Genomic DNA, 18,489 nt, shown 5'->3' with positions numbered 1-18,489 from the left:
GTGATGCAATCCGAGGGAGGGAGATGTTACTGTTGCATGACCATTTAAGTAGTTTACATATTTATTAGCATGACACAAGACTATAGTACACAGGAACCATAGGGCACTAAACATTTTACAAAAAGGTTGACTTAGCACAGTGGATGGGGGATATTTCTCCTAGAATTTAAGTTTTTAATACAATATGTGAACGGGACCAAGAATGTGGTACCTGACACATTATTTAGATTTCCAATAGGTTTAAAACAAAATGAGTATGTAAGAATTGCAGTAATTTTGCTATATACTTTCTGTAAGTTAACAAATATAAACAAGACATTAGATTACTTTGTAGGGATTTGGAAAATGAACAATGCAAGGATAAATATTATAACCATAAACCACACAATATTTAGAGGAAAATCCAGATCATAATAGCATGAGTTGGAAAATTAACAAAGAACAACTTTTTCATAAAGACAAAATAACAAGTATTCCTAAAAATAGGATTACTTTATTAACCTGGTACATACACCCAGTAAACACATTTTAGAGCAAAGAGGTGCATAATGCACATAATATCATTATTTCTGAAACATGTCCCAACAAGCCAAAAAATCTTGAAATCATGTGATACTTGTCAGAAAGTTAAAATACAAAACCCCATAATAGCACAAGCATTTTGGGATTTAATGGCTACGGACTTCTACAGTCCACTGCCTAGAGGGTGGGGATGAATGGAGTGTATATTTGTCATTTTGGAATGCTTGTCTAAATTATGCCCTCTGAAGTGAACTATTTTTAAGCTGATGGATGATTCTTACAAATATGTGAAGAACCCTAATAACTTATTATCTGATAACAGAACCCAGTTTACAGACAAACAGTTTAAAGAGTTTTTAATTTGGGGAACAGTAAATAACATTTTAATTTTGAAATATCATGCAGAAGCCAATCCAGATGTAAGGATTGTATGTGAACTGAATAACCTATACCAGAAGTGTTGTGCAAACATACATTCCAGATGGAGAGAGTTAGTGGGAGACTTTGAAAAGGTATTAAATGAACTACCCCATTCTGTTGCTATAGAGTTTGCAGTAGACATACTATATGGACATACAGAAGGAGAATCAGTGTTAAAATATATAGAATGGCATGAAGTAAATGCCCATCTGTTGCCTGTGTCAATGAATCCTATTAAAGAGTCATGAATCAAAGACAGAATATAGAGAAAAAAAAAAAGATCAGAAAAAGATACTACAGTTCTCTATAAGGTAGGGGATCTAATTCTGGTTAGGAACCACAAGCACAGTTCTTAGAATGAGAACGTAATAGATAATTCCTACTTCTTGTACAAATAACTTTTTGTGGTTACGGAAATACCACACACAAAAATGACAGTATTAACCAATTAATTAATTAAAAAGGTGAAAAGCCTCTCTACTACCCAAGACATATGGCCTTTCATAGTCAAACAGCCCTGAGAAGTTATTGCTAAAGTCAAAATTTAAAGTAAAGGAGTCTTCAAACAGCCTTCACACTAATTTGGGAATATAAGGGATGTGAATATCATTTGGTCTTCCCAAAATGAATATATAAAACCCAAACTAAAAAATCCACCAACAAGTCTTGGATTACCACTGGAATTAGGATTTCTTGCAAAAGAAAGAGTTGTACATTGCCTCAAAAAAATCAGATGACCCTAACCTTTTAAATAACTATAAAAATACTGTAAAATATTGAACAAAGTCATTCAGAAATCAAATAGTATGTATCTGTGCTCAAAAATTAATAACTCTACTAATAAAATCAAAACTGTATGGGAAGTGATATGAAATGAGACTGGTGCAAATTACCCAAACAAGACCCTTATTGCTCTTAACAATGAAGGTAAGCTGGTTCAAAATCAAGATACTGTAGCTAAAATCTTTAATGAGCACTTTTTAACTGTTGCTGAGAAAACAGCATGGAAAGGCTCTCTTCCAGCAAACTGCTAAAAGCCAGCTGTAATCCACTCTCTAAAGTTCTAGCTCATAAATTCAATTCCTCTCTAAATCTAGGTATCTTCCCTGACAGAATGAAGTATGTTATTGTGAAGCCCCTGTACAAAAAAAGGTGATCCCACAGATGTTTCCAACTATCATACTATCTCTCTTGTAAAAGCATTTTCTAAAGTCTTTGAAAAATTAATATACTTCAGGATTGTCAGTCACCTTGAAAAATTTGCACTAATTAGTAAACAACAATTTGGATTCAGATCAGGAATATCTACAACCGAAGTAATTTACACACTTATAAATAATGTTTTAGAATGCCTTGACAAGAAAAAATTATCTGTTGGCATATTCTGTGACCTGACTAAGGCTTTCGACTGCATTGATCACAGAATACTTTTAGGAAAAGCAGCCCAATATGGAATCCATGGACAAATGGGTAACTGGCTCAGATCATATCTAGAAGACAGACAACAAAAAATAATATTAGGTGTTAACAACCTACAAGTAGGAGAGGTAGAGTCTGACTGGGGAACAGTACATCATGGAGTTCCACAACGATCAGTCCTTGGTCCTCTCTTATTTATTATATATATATTAATGACCTACACCTGTCCTCAAATAGTGCTAGCAATATCACAATGTTTGCAGATGACACAAGTGTAGTGACAGCCAGCAAACCCTCCACTGACATAGAGTTAAATGCCAACCAAGCACTTGCAAATGCTCTGAACTGGTTCACGGCAAATTCTCTAGCAATAACTCTCAGTAAAACAAATTACATACATTACATAAGCCCAGAAGAGATTAACATTGCACACGAGAGCCAACAGTTACAGAGCGTTCAGTGCACAAAGTTCCTAGGCGTTCACATAGATAACCGGCTCAACTGGGAATTCCACATACAGCAAACACAAAAAAAGCTTAGCTCAGCAACATTTGCCATCCAAATAATCTCCAAAATTGGAGACATCGACGTATCAAAGTCTGCATATTTTGGCTACTTTCATTCAGTGATGTGCTATGGAATAATCTTTTGGGCAACTCACCACTTTCAAAAAAAATAATAATTTTGTAAGCCAGAAAAAAGTAGTCCAAATTATATGTAGTGTTCCTCGAAGAATCTCATGTCGAAATCTTTTTAAACAGTTAGGTATATTAACCACTCCCTCACAATATCTCCTCTCACTCATGGCTTTCACTCTTCTCAATTCCTCTGAATATGAAACAAATGAGGCATACCATCATTACAACACAAGACGGAAAGGTGATATGCACAGTGAACGGAAAAATCTCTCTCTGGTACAAAAAGGGGTAAATTACACAAGTAAAAAAATCTTTAACGGACTCCCGAGTAATAATATGTGTCTAAAAGAAAAGAAAATGCTATTCAGGAATTCCTGCTGGAAAAATATTTCTACTCTTTAGATGAATTCTTCAACAGAGATAAATAATTTGAGTAGTAATTCAGATTATTTCCTTTGTCCTTGTTATTTGTATTGTTTTTTATCACTGTTGTATTTTTGCATTGTATTGTTTGTTATCTTGATTATATTATTGTATTGTACCAGTTTTGAATCATTCATCTACCATGTGTAATATACCAGTATGTATTGTACTGTATGATATCTAACTTGTATCTGCTTTGACTCATTCCACATCCATGTGTAATCACACTATACTGGATCTATGGAGTATGTATCTCATATAAAATAAAATACCCAAAACATCCCAGAATGGGAGACAACCCTCTTTCTCTAATTCAACAGTAAATCAAATGTTCTCATGAATGGAGTTAAGATGATGTAAAAACTCTGTGGGGCCACACAATGAAAGTAGCATCCACATACCTCTAAAAAAACAGTTGGTTTATGAGCCATTGATTCCAGTTATCTTTCCTCAAAACCCTCCATATAAAGAATAGCCACCAGGGGAGTCAAGGGACTGTCCATGGCAACACCGTCACTCTGTTCAAAATATTCTTCATTGAACATAAAACAGGTTGAGTAAAGAGCATGCTGAAACAAAGCAGTGGTGCCCGACTGAAACTGTTTATCAATTAGTGCGGAGGTATCAGCTACAAGCACCTTAGTAAAAAGAGATACTACATCAAAAATCACTAAAATATCTTAACTACTTAGGTGGAGAGATCTCAATCTGTTGATAAAATCAGTTGAGTTCCATATATGATGTGGACATCTGCCAACCAATGGTCTCAGCAGGAAAGCAAGATCTTTAGCCAAATTGTGTGTGGTGGCATCAATATTACTCACTACAGGCTGTAAAGGAAAACCATCCTTGTGCAGTTTAGGAAGACCATACAGTCTTGGTGGTATGTCATGGTTTTAACTGCTTGATGATCTCTGGAGGTACTGAAGAAGGATTCAGGAGTGTACACATCTTCTGTTGCAAACAAGCTGTAAGATTGTTATCAATCTTCCTATACAAAGTATTACTAACTATGCCATACATCTTCTCCAAATACAAAAATATGAGATAACAAGACAGTTGAATTACCTTTAGCAGCCTTCTGCATCACTATGTATGGATCCTCTTGGAGGCATCATGGTGCAGCCCTTTCTTCAAAGGTTATGTTATTGCATTGGGAAGGTGCTCTCAAAAGTGCAAGGCAAGTTTCCCTTCTCAATACTTCAGCATCATCCATAGAAAGGTATCAAAGAGCTTCTTCAGCATCACTCAAAAAACTTATCACATGGTGGAGTGGAAAATTGAGTCCTGTACCCAAAACAGATAGTGTTGCATCATCCATATTCTTCTCTGTGAAGTTGACAATGGAACATCATTTATTCCCTGTGGCAATGGCTGTTGTGCATCAAATGATCAAATTTTGACATCTGCCAAGGGTTAGCATCTTTATAGAATGAAACTTTCACTCTGCAGTGAAGTGTGCAATGATATCAAACTTCCTGGCAGATTAAAATTGTGTGCCGGACTGAGAGTCAAACTTGGGACCATTGCCTTTCACAGGCAAGTGCTCTACCAACTGAGCTACCACAACATGATAGTACTGGCGGAAGTAGAGCTGTGAGGATGCATTGTGAGTCATTATTGGGTAGCTCAGTTGGTAAGAGCGCTTACCCGTGAAAGGCAAAGGTCCTGAGTTTGGGTCTCAGTCTGGCACACAGTTTTAATCTGCCAGGAAGTTTCATATCAGTGAACAATATGCTGCAGAGTGAAAATTTCACTCTGTAAACATCAAGCAGGCTGTGGCTAAGCCATGTCTTCACAATACCATTTCTTCCGGAAGTGTTAGTGTTGCAAGGTTAGCAGGAGAGGTTCTGTGAAGTTTGGAAGGTGCTGGTACTGGTGGAAGTGTGTATGGGTCGTGATTCATGCTTGGGTAGCTCAGTTGATAGAGCTTGCCTGTGAAAGGCAAAGGTCCTGAGTCCGAGTCTCAGTCTGGCACACAGTTTTAATGTGGCAGATAGTTTCAGTATCCTTATATATCGAATCAATCTTGGCTGAAGTCACACCATCAACCAGTCCTATGGTACAGGAGAAACAAGTGCTGCAATCTCCAGTAGTTAGTCAAACAGTTCTGAAATGGCATCCAACCTTTGTCTTATATAACAAATTCTCTCCTTAACAATAGCATGACTGGCCTTCTCTAATATCTTCCATGTGGTGGCAGTTTTAATGAAATGTGTCATTCTGTCAAAATCTGGTATTATGTCATGGTCTCAATATCCCACTAAAAAACTGAATGAACTTTCTTACCACATAGCTTATCAAAACTGCGTACATACAAGGCCATCTCCTTACTGTAAAGGTGTTTAATGTGAAATTCTATGCCATTTCAGAAAAAACTATTCCACCTACATCTGAAGATAGGGTTGATGGTGTGACTTCAGCCAAGGTTGCAAGTTCTCAGCAAATGAAAAAATTTGATTGTTTGGTGCACAACAGCCAGCACTACAGAGAATAATGGCATGATGTCCCATTGTTAATTTCACAGAGAAGAACTTGGATGATGTGATCTGTCTGTATTGGGTATAGGGCTCAATTTTGCACCTACACCATGTGCACTATCTCTAGTAAGTTTCATGAGTAGTGTTGATGAAGCTGTAGGAAGCCTTCTTGTGGATGCTGCTGAATAAATAAGAAAGGACACTTACCATGCACTTTTGAAAGTACCTCCTCAACACAGTAATATAACTTCTGAAGAAAGGGCTGCACTACAAAATCTCTGAGAGGATATAGATATAGTGGTGATGTAGGCTGGTAAAGGTAGCTCAACTATCTTGTTAACTCATAGTTTGTGTTTGGAGAAGATGTGTGGCCTCCTTAGTGATACTATGTACAGGACTGGCTGATCATGATCCTACAGCACATGTGCAATGGAAGATATCTACACTCTCAAATTCATCCTCGTAACCTCCAGAGACCATCAAACAGTTAAGACCACATGCCAGTGTTTCACCAAGACTGTATGGTCTTCCCAAAGTGCACAAAGATGATAGTCCTTTATGGCCTATATTGAGTAATATTGATGCCACCACATACAATTTAGCCAAATATCTTTCTTTGTTTCTGAGACCATTGGTTGGCAGATGTCCTCATCATATATGGAACTCAGCTGATTTTATCAACAGATTGAGAGCTCTCCACCTAAGTAGTTAAGATATTTTAGTGAGTTTTGATGTAGTATCTCTTTTTACTAAGGTACCTGTAGTTGATTCGTGGCACTAATTGTTAAATGGTTTCAGTCAGGCACCACTGCTTGGTTTCAGCATGCTCTTTACTCAAGCTATTTTAGGTTCAATGAAGAATATTTTGAACAGAGTGATGGCATTGCCTTGGGCTGCCCCTTGGCTTACTTTTTTATGGAGGATTTTGAGGAATGAACACTGGAATCAGTGGTTCTTAAACCAATTGTTTTTTAGAGGTATTTGGATGCTGCTTTCATAGTGTGACCTTATGGAGAAAATACGTTAATAGAGTTTTTACATCATCTTAACTCCATTCATGAGAACATTCAATTTACTATGGAATTAGAGAAAGAGGGTTGTATCCCATTCCTGGATGTTTTCATTAGACAGGAGAATGATGCCTCTCTGTGACATTCTGTTTATCACACCAATTTGTACTTGCACTCTTCAAGTTACCGTCACCCATCCCAAACTATGAGCATGCTTAAAACCTTTGTACACAGGACCCATACAGTGTCAGATGCAGATAGTTTGCAAGAAGATCTTGCACATTTAAGGACTGTGTTCAGAGCCAATGGATACTCAACCTGGCAAATTAATAGGGCATTCTCAGCTACAACCAAGAACAGGGAAATGGATAAAGAGGAGAACACACCAGCAAAGTCTCTAGCTTTCCTTCTCTTTGTTGGAAATATTGCCTTCAAAGTAGCAAGAATCCTTAGTAATTTTGAGGTGAAAGTGATTTTCCAATACCATCTAAGATTTCAGACATGCCTGGATGAGAGAAGGATAATTTGTTACTGCAGAAGGCAGGAATTTACAAAATACCATGCCACTGTGGTATGGCCTGTATATGACAAACAACACACACACAGTGAATGAACATAGCATAGAACGTAAATATTGCACTCACCTTCTGTGACCCAGCAAGTCTGGAATTGTGGAAGATTGTATCTCCAACATACATTCAATGGAATATGGTAAAACATTAATTTTGACCATAGCAAAATCTTTTTGGGACTCCATTATAAAAGAATCCATTGAAACATGCATAGGAGAAAATCTAATAAACCATCACAGCAGCTCCCAGATGGATCAAGCATTGAATCCCGTCATCTCATAGATTTCTCCAGATGAAGATGCCAGAATACTCTGATGACTGCAGCATCAGTGCTGAAGAGAGCTGATCTTTGCAGTTCCACCAGTGAGAGCACTGCTGCTAGACAGTGTGGTCCTTTTGTCACTGTGACTCTGACGCATGTGTGGCAATACTCTCAGCACACTATATAAAGTGGAGCAGAGAATGTCTTCATCAGTCTTTGATAGCTCACCTGAAGGTGACTGGCAGGAGTCCAGTCAAAATATTGTGGAGTGAAGTTTATGACAAGCAGCTGCAATCCTGAAATCTACTGAAACATTTACTTCACTGGGAACATTTTAAATTTCACAGTGCTAAGATTACCTCTGCTGTTACACCTAAAGATGTTCTCACTCACTCTTATTTCTAGAGCCTTCTTAATTACTTAGTCCTAGTATGTAGGAGCCTGGGCAAAACTTTTGTTTCATTGCACATTTTTTATGTTTGTTTGTGAGGTTGCAGATTTCTCCAGTTCTTGATTTTAAATATCTCTTTCATGTTCTGCATAGTGGTTGGAAACAGTGTGGATGGAATGAGTGATGTAATTCCTTCTCCACTCACAAAGGATGGTGGAAATCTCAGGGATACTGAGGTTGAGACTGTCCTTAACAGTGTGTAGCATCTGCTTTATCTTCTGAGATGGTTGAAAAATAGGTATTACACCTCATTTTCCCAGTATTTTGCCTGTTTTGCTGGATGTAGCACAACAGAAAGGAAGTAATGCAATCAGACATTCACTATTCAACTGTTCAACATTTTCACATTTCCTTTTCCTGAAGAAAGCTGATTTCTATCATGTGACCCATAGTCATACTTTTGGAACACATAATTTAGATGATTAATTTCAGAATGCAAGTGGTCCTCAACAGAAAAAGGTTTTGCTATGTGTATCAGTCTATTTAAAGCTGCTCTCTTCTGGACTGGGTGGTGAAAATTCTGGGTGCTAAGATATAAATCAGTGTGCATCAGCTTGTGGTACACTGAGTGAACAAGACATCCATCTGACTTTCATTGTACCAAAACATCTAAAACTGGCAGCCTTCCCTCTTTCACTGTTTCAACATTAAACGGAATGTTTGGGTGCATACTGTTCATATGTTCATAGAAATGTTCAAGAGCTTCTGTGCCTTGTGGCCAGACGATAAACATGTTTTCAGCATAATGATAAAATGACGATGGACAAACAGGAGCCAAATTTAATGTACATTCCTCAAAATATTCCATAAAAAAAGTTTGCTGATACTGCAGACTATGGAGATCCATAGCAATTCTGTCAATCATTCAATAAAATTTACTGCCATACAAGAAGTTGTGATGACCATAGCTTGGGCCTCCCAATAGTGACCAACACATCTTTGATGTACATCAAAAGATATATGATATTCTATATAGAGAGTCTGTACAAAGCTACCAGATTATAATATCCAGTGTTATACAATTAATGAGATATTCTGTGGATAATAAAGCCAGTTGATATTTGGAGTTTCATGTCTCATTATGTAGGCAGAGGTTTGGTCTATCAAGATTTTCTGGTGTTTGCAGAGATCTCTCTGACTTGAGCCAGAGTCAAACTTCAAGAAATTCTAAGCAAGATGGGACCCCTCACAACCTGCCATCCCTCTCTCCCACTTTCTAGCCTGCACACATATCACCCTCCTCCAACCCACTAGCTTCTTATCTCCAACAAACCCTCATCCTGTTTCTGCCTCATTCTCCCTCAGCCCATCCCACCTGACATGCACAATGCAGGTGCATAGGTATGTGTGTGTGTGTGTGTGTGTGTGTGTGTGTGTGTGTGTGTGTGTGGGCGCGTGCATGCGTCTCATACACTTTATGCTCATTAATGAACAAATCTCATAATTACATCCTTCTCATGCATAATGCCTGCTCAAAAAATAATTGGTGTTACACAAAAATAATGTAGAGGATGCCTTCCACATAATCAAGTTAACGTCTTTCTCACTCACTCCACAGTTTTCTAAAACTGGCATAGTCAAATTTTGTATAGTAAAATAGCTGAGCCACACTTTTAAGAAATTATTTTAAATAATATATGGTTATCAGTTATACTGCACCATAAATTTTGCCGAAAGGAAAAACTGGAGAAATAGGAATAGGTGCAAAACATAAGTATAACACAACACTTAGTCTACAATTAAGGAGAAACCAGCAAATGTACAATTAATTTGTCACCTACATATTGTCACATATCAGTTTGCACCTTTACCTTCTTCATTTGATTTGTAATAGGTTTCTTTTTTAAGAAAATAATTACCAGCTTTTTACTGGTCTTAACATACCTTTGCCCTCAGAAATCCTTCAGAGAATAGCATAATTAGGCAGATCAGCTCCAAATCAGGAACAATGCATACCACAGGACGGAATAAAGCCTTTACTGATTCAGGTAATTCAGTGCGACCTGCATACCCAGGATTCATTGTAATGAATACACCAACTTTGTTATCCAGAGATATTTCTTTTCCTTCAAACTGTGGAACAATGAGACTATCATCACTGTGTGTCTGATGTCACAGTTCACCTAAATATAGCCATTGCACTTAAATAATGAGCAATACTGAAAGAGGTCAAAACTTGAAATGATTGCATTAATTTAGAAGAAAAAAGGCACACAAATATATTTAACAGTTACAGAAAAATATAATCCACAAAAAAACTGAATATATATTGGTTAGAAAACTATTATGAAGTATCCAGATATTTGTGAGGGAACAATTTAAAAAATAAGTGCTTTGGATTTACATGTTGTAAACACTGCTTCAGAGACAACAGATCTTTATGTGTTTGGAGATTGTCCTGAAGTTCTCAGAGTTTTGGTTTGTGGTTATATATATAAGTTAATAAAAATCTAGACAGAAATTTTCATTCTGCTGCACAGTGTGCATTGATGTGAAACTTCCTGGCAGATTAAAACTGTGTGCCAGATCAAGACTCAAACTTGGGATTTTGCCTTTTGCACGACTGTGCTCTACTGACTGAGTTACATAAGCATAGCTCACAACTAGTCCTCACAGCTCACAATTTTACTTCCAATAATATCTGCTCATGAAAGGGAAACTTCTAGAGTTCAAGTCTCAGTCAGACACAAAGTTTTAATTTGCTAAGAAGTTTCAAATAAAAATCTTCTGGAAAAATTCAGAAGAATGTAATAATTCACTTCTAGTGAACCCAAGATATGATAATAACATGTACAGTTCATAATCAAACAACATGCAGAGGTATTGAACTGCACATCTTATGCTTATTTCCCATGATATTCATTTTGTAGTGATACTTATGGCTAATAATAACTATGTGATTGCTGCATTGTGAAGTGCTTCACCGCAACAAAAGAGATTAAAATTTATGTAATGTGTTTCTTTGTTTAGTATTGAAGCTATGTTTCTATTAAAGCCTTAAAATATGACCTGCAAGAATAAGGTTGGAAATCTATGATTCACAGTAATATAAACATAAATTAAAAATATATATTCAAAAAGTAAACTAGTGTACATGGAGGATGAAACTAAGAATCACTGCTAACAGAAACTTCTTTATATAAAAATTCCATACTTTAAAAGATATGCATATTTGTATAGAAATGTATATACATTCACAAAGGTTAACTGCACATAGGCCTATACAAGCAAGAGGTGAATAGCTTAAATGAATCAACAAAGTTGCTTTCAAATTAGTGTCTCACTGGATTTGTATGTGAATATCTATTTGTGTGTGTCTGATTTGAATGAGAGACACATCCTTGATTAAAACTAATTCTGTTTTGTCAATTCTGTAGAAAGAAGCAGTTTATATGAATTGTTTCTCTGTACTGAGGTGCTCTTAAAATTGTTTTGTATCTTAAGGTCTATCTTCATGAAGGTGTTTACAAAACTCAATATGTAAATTTCTCAATGGCTTTACTGAAAAATCATCTAACTCCTCCTTAAAACATTTTTGTAATAACTTAGAAAAATTCCAGCCCTCATAATGATAAAATTAATTCTGATATTGTAGATTTTTTCCACATTTGAGAATTAATCCAGTATAACTTGTTGGCAACTGTTACTGGGGCAGTCAAACAGCACTTCAAATGTAAGGGATGATGAAAGATGAACTCTTAATAGGCAAATCAGTTCATAGGAAAAAGTAAAATGTTTTATTGGTCCCACTTAAATAAAGTATCTTATGCATTTACCATCAGATTCCAGGCACGAAACTTTTCATGTAATAAACAAGATTTTCCAAGTACACAAATATTTAATTTCTCAGGTTCTGAAATGTTTAATGCACAGCTCAGATTTTAATTTACAAGAAATGATGGTGACTACTTAACATGATGCCAGAAGCATAATAATTTTGAAAATCCACTGTTGTAAACATTACTTTCTTAATAATCCATCTTTCAAATATCTATGTTCTGTCCAACTTATTGTTTACAGTCAGACATTCACATACTATAAACATTATTGTTTTCCAATGTGGTATAGAATGTTAGTTTTTTACTTTGGAGAATCAGTCTCAATTTCACTCAGCTCCTTTCCTTGAATTACTGATATAATTTTGATTTTTAAACTCAAATGTGAATTAGTCATTCTAAAAAGGAAACTGAATTTAAGGGGGGGTAACTGCATAGCTTTCGCAGATGATGTTACAATACATTCATAAAATGGGAATTAAGCAGTTACTCAAATAAATCACTAGGAAAGAATAATCAATAGACAAGGTTTCAGAATTTCAGATGAAAAAAAGCTAAAAAAAAAAAAACATTAATTAATGGCAAATGCACTAAAACACATAGAAACATTATATGTAAAATAGAATGAATTCATAAATTTATGTAGGTCTGAAACAGATGTTAAGAGTCAGTAAAATGGAAAGAGCATATGGTTTAACTAAAAACATTTACAACAAGAAATGCAACTCCAGAATTACTGCAACCTACATCCATTTGAAACTGCTTAATGAATTCACATCTGAGTGTCCCTCTACAGCTTATAATGCCCATATGTCCCTCTGATACTAACTTAATGGTTCCTTGATGTCTCAAAATGTGTCCTATCAAACAATCCCTTCTTTTACTCAAGTTAGCCACAAATTTCTTTTCTGCTCAGTTCTATTCAGTACTTCATTAGCTAAATGATCTTTCCAACTAATTTTCAGCATTCTCTGTAGCACCACATTCCAAAGATTTCTATTCTCTTCTTGTCTGAACTGTTTACATCAATGTTTTACTTCTATATGAAGTTAACTACAGACAATATTATGAGAAAGAAAGTTGCTACCCACCATATAGTGGAGACGCTGAGTCGCAGATAGGCACAACAAAAAGACCCTCACAATTAAAGCTTTCAGCCATTAAGGCCTTCGTCAACAATACACACACACACACACACACACACACACACACACACACGCACACACACACTCTCTCTCTCTCTCTCTCTCTCTCTCTCTCTCTCTCTCTCTCTCTCACACACACACACACACACACACACACACACACACACACAAACACAACTCACACACACATTGCATGAGACTGCAGTTGTGATTTGATTTGCATTTGCATTAAAGTGTGTGTGTGTGTGTGTGTGTGTGTGTGTGTGTGTAAGTCTATTGTTGATGAAGGCCTTAATGGCCCAGTGCTTTAATTGTGAGAGTCTTTTTGTTGTGCCTATCTGTGCCTCAGCAATTCTGCTCTATGATGAGTACTAACTTTCCATCTCATAATATTGTTACATTCCATTATGAATTTTCCATTGTTTGATTTACACTAGAGACAAATACCTTATGAGAAAGCTTACTATATTCAGTGTTAACAAATTCGTTATCTTCAGAAATGGTTTGATTTCTGTTGTCAGCCTACATTTTATATCCTCTCTACTTTGGCCATCATTTGTTATTTTACTGTCCAAATAGCAAAATTCATCCACTACTTTTAGTGTCTCTTTTCCTAATCTAATTTCATGACTACTGCTTGATTTAATTCATGAAAATTTCACTACACAGCACTGTTTTGCTTTTGTTGATGTTTATCTTATTTTCTCCTTTCAGGTTACTATCAATTCTGTTCAACTGCTCTTCCAAGTCCTTTGCTGTCTCTGACAGAGTTTAATTCCATCTCCAAATTTTTCTTTGATTTCCTGCACTACTTTCTCAATCTGCAGATTGAATAACATCAGGACAGGCTACAAGTCTTTCTTACCCCCTTCTCAACCACTGCTTCCCTCATGCCATTCAACTCTCATACTGCCAGGTTTCTGTACAAATTGTATAACTTTTTACTCGCGCCCCCCCCCCCCCCCCCCAAAAATAACCATTTTACCTCTGCAACCTTCAGGATTTCAGAGAGTGATTCCGGTCAACATTGCCAAAAGGTTTATCTAAGTCTACAAATCTATAAATGTAGATTTGCATTTCTTTAACTATCTTCTAAGAAAAACTGCAGTGATTCATGTGTTCCTTCATTTCTACAGAACCCAAACACATATTCCTAGAAGTCACCTTCAACCAGTTTTTACGTTTTTCTTTACATAATTTGTGTCTGTATTTTGCAACCATGACTTGTCTGACTGATAGTTCAGTAACATTCACACCTGCCAGCACCCATGTTCTTTGGAATTGGAATCATTGCATACTTCTTGAAGTCTGTGGGTCTTCCCAAGGTCTCATGCATCTTGCATGCAAAATTTTCTCATAGATGGCTCTCTCAAGGATATCAATAGTTCCAAAGGACATCAGTATTCTGAGAAATTGTCGCCTACTCCATGGACCTTGCTTCAAGTTATGTCTTTCAGTGCACTGTTAAATTCTTCTCACAATACTATGTTTTCCATTTTATTTTCATCACTTCCACTTCCCTTTGTATGACACTACATTCATTTCCCTTGTATAACCCCTCTATGTATTCCTCCCAACTTTTGGTTTTCTTTCTTTGTTTAGCACTAGTTTTCCACTGAGCTCTTGATATTCATGCAGCTGCTGCTTCTTTTTTCTCCAATGATCTCTCTAATTTTCTTACAGCATGTATCTATCTTTGCCCTAGTTACACAAGCTTCTATAGACTCACATTTATCATCTAGTCACTTCTGCTAAGCCACTTTGCACATTTTGTAAGTCTTATTTTTTAGACATATGTATTCTCTTTAGCCTGCTTCAATTGCTGCATTTTTATATTTATATTTTGATCATTCATAATGTAATTTAAAAAACGAAAAAAATCTGCTTTAATTCCAGCTTTATACACCTTCAAAGCACCCACTGAGCATATATCTGCCTCAGTTGTTCAACAGCTGCAAGCCATAGTACAAAGACTTCCCTCCTGTTTTAAAGACACCAACCATTTCCTAGATCACACTGTTCTACAAAAAAAAAAACTTTTTTTCTATTTCTGATAAAAAATATTGTGATCCTAGTTGTATTTTGAGTGCTGAATTGAAAACTGTTTTTGTTTTTTTTCTGTCAGGGATAGTTTATGAGTAATCGCAATTTTATTTCTCTTTTCAGTTTCTGATATAGTGCAGCAAATGCGAGGTGAAATTCGACAAACAAATGCACATCTTTATGATCTTATAAGTTCATCACATTAATGGAGAGTGGGATCTAACATATAACACAGTAACCTTTGTGTATACACTTTGAAGCATTTATTTTACATGAGAAATTACAGAAAATTCACAAACAATGAGCCACTGCCTTGTAATGCACATCACTTTTTTCTCTTGTTTTGTGAATCTTTCTTCTCTTGAATGATATTCCAGCATTAATCTGCTAACATAGAAGGTACCCACTTCCCTTCATAGTGCGTTTCTATGGTAGAAATGTCTTTATGGAATCTTTCCCCATGTTCATCCGATACGTCACTACAACTCTCTGTGAAGTAGTCCAGATGAGAGTCCATCATATGTACCTTCAAAGACGTATTGCACCCCAAATCCTGATATGCTTTGATCATATCCTTCACCATTGCTTAGTAGTTAGTAGCTCTTCTTCTTCCGAGGAAGTTTTCTGACACCATCTTGAAACAGTTCCATGTGGTTTTTTCTTTATCAGTTAAACATGCATCAAAATTTGCATCTTTCTGCAGCTCCCTGATTTGTGGGCCCACAAATACACCTTCCTTTATTTTTGCAGCTGAAAGACGGGGGAATTTGGTAGCTAGATATGCAAACCCACAGCCTGTTGAATCCATGGCCTTCACGAATTGTTTCATCAGGCCAAGTTTGATGTGAACCAGTGGAAGTAGTATATATTCAGGAGCTACCAGACTTTCACGTTGTACATTCTTTTCGCCAACTTTCCATCTTCGCCTAGGCCATTTCTTTTTCACGTAGCAAGAATTTCGGTCTCAACTATCCCACTCGCAAAGAAAACAGACATACTGTGTGTAGCCTTGTTGCATTCCCAGTACCATAGCAATTACCTTGAAATCTGCACATATTTTCCATTTGTGTTCATTGTATTTTAATGAATTTATCATCCTTTGTACGAATTCGTAATTCTCTTTTGTCAAACTAGCGTAAGCTACTGGAACAGAGGGTATTTTATTTCCGTTATGGAGCAAAACACCCTTCAGACTTGTTTTCGATACATCTATGAAAAGTCTCCACTCCTGTGAAATATAAGTGAAGTTCAGCACTTCCATCAGGCTAGCAACGTCATTGCAAACTGTCATTGCTGGGCAGTTGAAAAATAAGAAATAAAGGCATGTTCTCTGTGCCTGAACACACTGATTTTAATACTTTGGTGCTGCAGATTATACTCTTGTAATCTTGAACCAAGCAGCTGCGCCTTTTGTTTACTTAGTCCTAGATCACGTACTAAATCATTTAAATCTGCCTGTGTTAATAAATGTGGCGATGACTCACTTGTGCAGTGATATAAAGAATCATCATCTGTGATTTCTTCAGCACTACTTATTTCACTGTCACTCGGAATTTGACCTCGAGCTCTTGAAGGTACTGGAAGGTTGTCGGAATGCTGCACTGGCATTCTCACTGAAGCCAGATCTGGGTAAACAATGTGCCTCTTCAACGTTTTGTTTGTAAAACCCTGAATTTTTGTTAGACAGAAATAACAATCAGTAACATGGTCCTTAGGCTCCCTCCACACCATGGGAACAGCAAACAACGCCACATTCTCTTTACCTTTCCACCACTGAATTAGTTTGCAGTAACATGTAGCACAACAGAAATGTGGTGCCCATTCTTTACCTTGGTCTCGTACCTCTACTCCAAAGTAATGTTTGTATGCTTTCTTTATGACTGAAGAAATTTTCTTCCTACTTCTGGCAAAAGTGAACTTCCCACAGATGTAGCAGAAGTTGTCTGGCTCATAGCGACATCCACGATGACGTGGCATTTCTGCAAATTTAAAAATACCACTTTGGTAATACACCTGTATTAAATTAATAGTAGGGAACGAGAGGAATGCTGATGTGTAAAAACAAGCAGTCGTTTTACGTTCAGCACCAGGCTCAATCAGTTTACACACAGGAACTAAAAAATTCAACCGTGCTCGGAAATATGACAGACAGTTACTTGTCAGCCAAAATACCCACTCATTAAGACTGACACAAATTGCGGCTAACACCACTGTTGTAAACTCGATGCACCTGCCCCTAGGAGGCGTGAAGCTTTACTGTCGAGGCAGCGACCGGCTGTCGCTGTTCGAGTTAATGAGATGTTTCAGGTGGTCTTAATGACATAGGTGTGGCGGGGGATAACCTAATGATGTCTGATTCTTCCCACATACTGTTGCACAAGAAATTATCACGTTCTATTACTACTGGATGCGGCAACATACCCGTATTTCTCTATAACGTCTCTGTGTTTGCCATGAATTGTGAATATACATATATATATACATATTACATAAAAAGTATCCCTGACAACGATATTTTGTTTACATATTTGAATTTCCCACAGTAAAATGGTGTAGAAGCACATACTTTAATATCAGAAATAGAACCCATGTCGAACAGTGTCATCTGAAAACTGTGCTCCTCCCACCCCCACCACACACCTACTATGAAGAATTATTAACCGAGTTTCAAAGCAACCACCAAATGTATTTCTATGTTAGTTGATCAACACCCACAACACATAGTACAAAGACTTCCATCCTCTATTAAAGATACCAACCATTTCCTAGACTGTCTGAAATCTCTGTCCCTCCCATTCCCACCACACACCTGCTTTGAATCTGTATAAACATGGCTTTAAAGCACTCACTGAACATATATCTATCTTCATTGATCAACACTTTCAACCCTTGGCACAAAGACTTCTGTCCCATATTAAAGAAACCAACCATTACCTAGATCATCTGCAATCTGTGCCCATCTCACTCCCACCACATATCTTGCTTGTCACCACTGATGCCACCTCACTCTATACTAACAACCCCCCTGTATATGATCTATATGCTGTTGAACATTTCTTCAGCCAGTGCCCTGCTGTTTCCAAACCAATGACATCCTTCGTGCTCACCTTAATAAACTTTATGCTTTCCAACAACTACTTTTCCTTTGAGGACCAGACATACAAACATATCAGGGGCCCAGCCATGGGAACATGGATTGCTCCTTCCAACGAGCCCTTGGTCTGGTTTAAATACATTGATGATGTCTTTACTATGTTGATCCATGTTGATACTGACCTGTTAAAATTCTTGGAATCTCTTAATACATTCTCCCAATTCAATTTCACTT

At 36.8% G+C, this 18,489-nt stretch overlaps 1 protein-coding gene across 1 annotated transcript in view; it reads right to left on the bottom strand.

Moving 5' to 3' along the window:
* Positions 1–18,489, bottom strand: part of LOC124798989 (dynein axonemal heavy chain 10) — a 1,080,466-nt gene that overhangs the window by 702,433 nt on the left and 359,544 nt on the right. The window contains exon 17 of the mRNA XM_047262526.1: positions 10,082–10,270. Within this exon, the coding sequence (XP_047118482.1) occupies positions 10,082–10,270 (189 nt within the window). The remainder of the gene's footprint in view (positions 1–10,081; positions 10,271–18,489) is intronic.

This window comes from Schistocerca piceifrons, chromosome 5 (genome assembly GCF_021461385.2).
Source record: "Schistocerca piceifrons isolate TAMUIC-IGC-003096 chromosome 5, iqSchPice1.1, whole genome shotgun sequence".
Taxonomy (NCBI): Eukaryota; Metazoa; Arthropoda; class Insecta; order Orthoptera; family Acrididae; genus Schistocerca; species Schistocerca piceifrons.
This window is presented reverse-complemented; position numbering and strand designations above follow the sequence as displayed.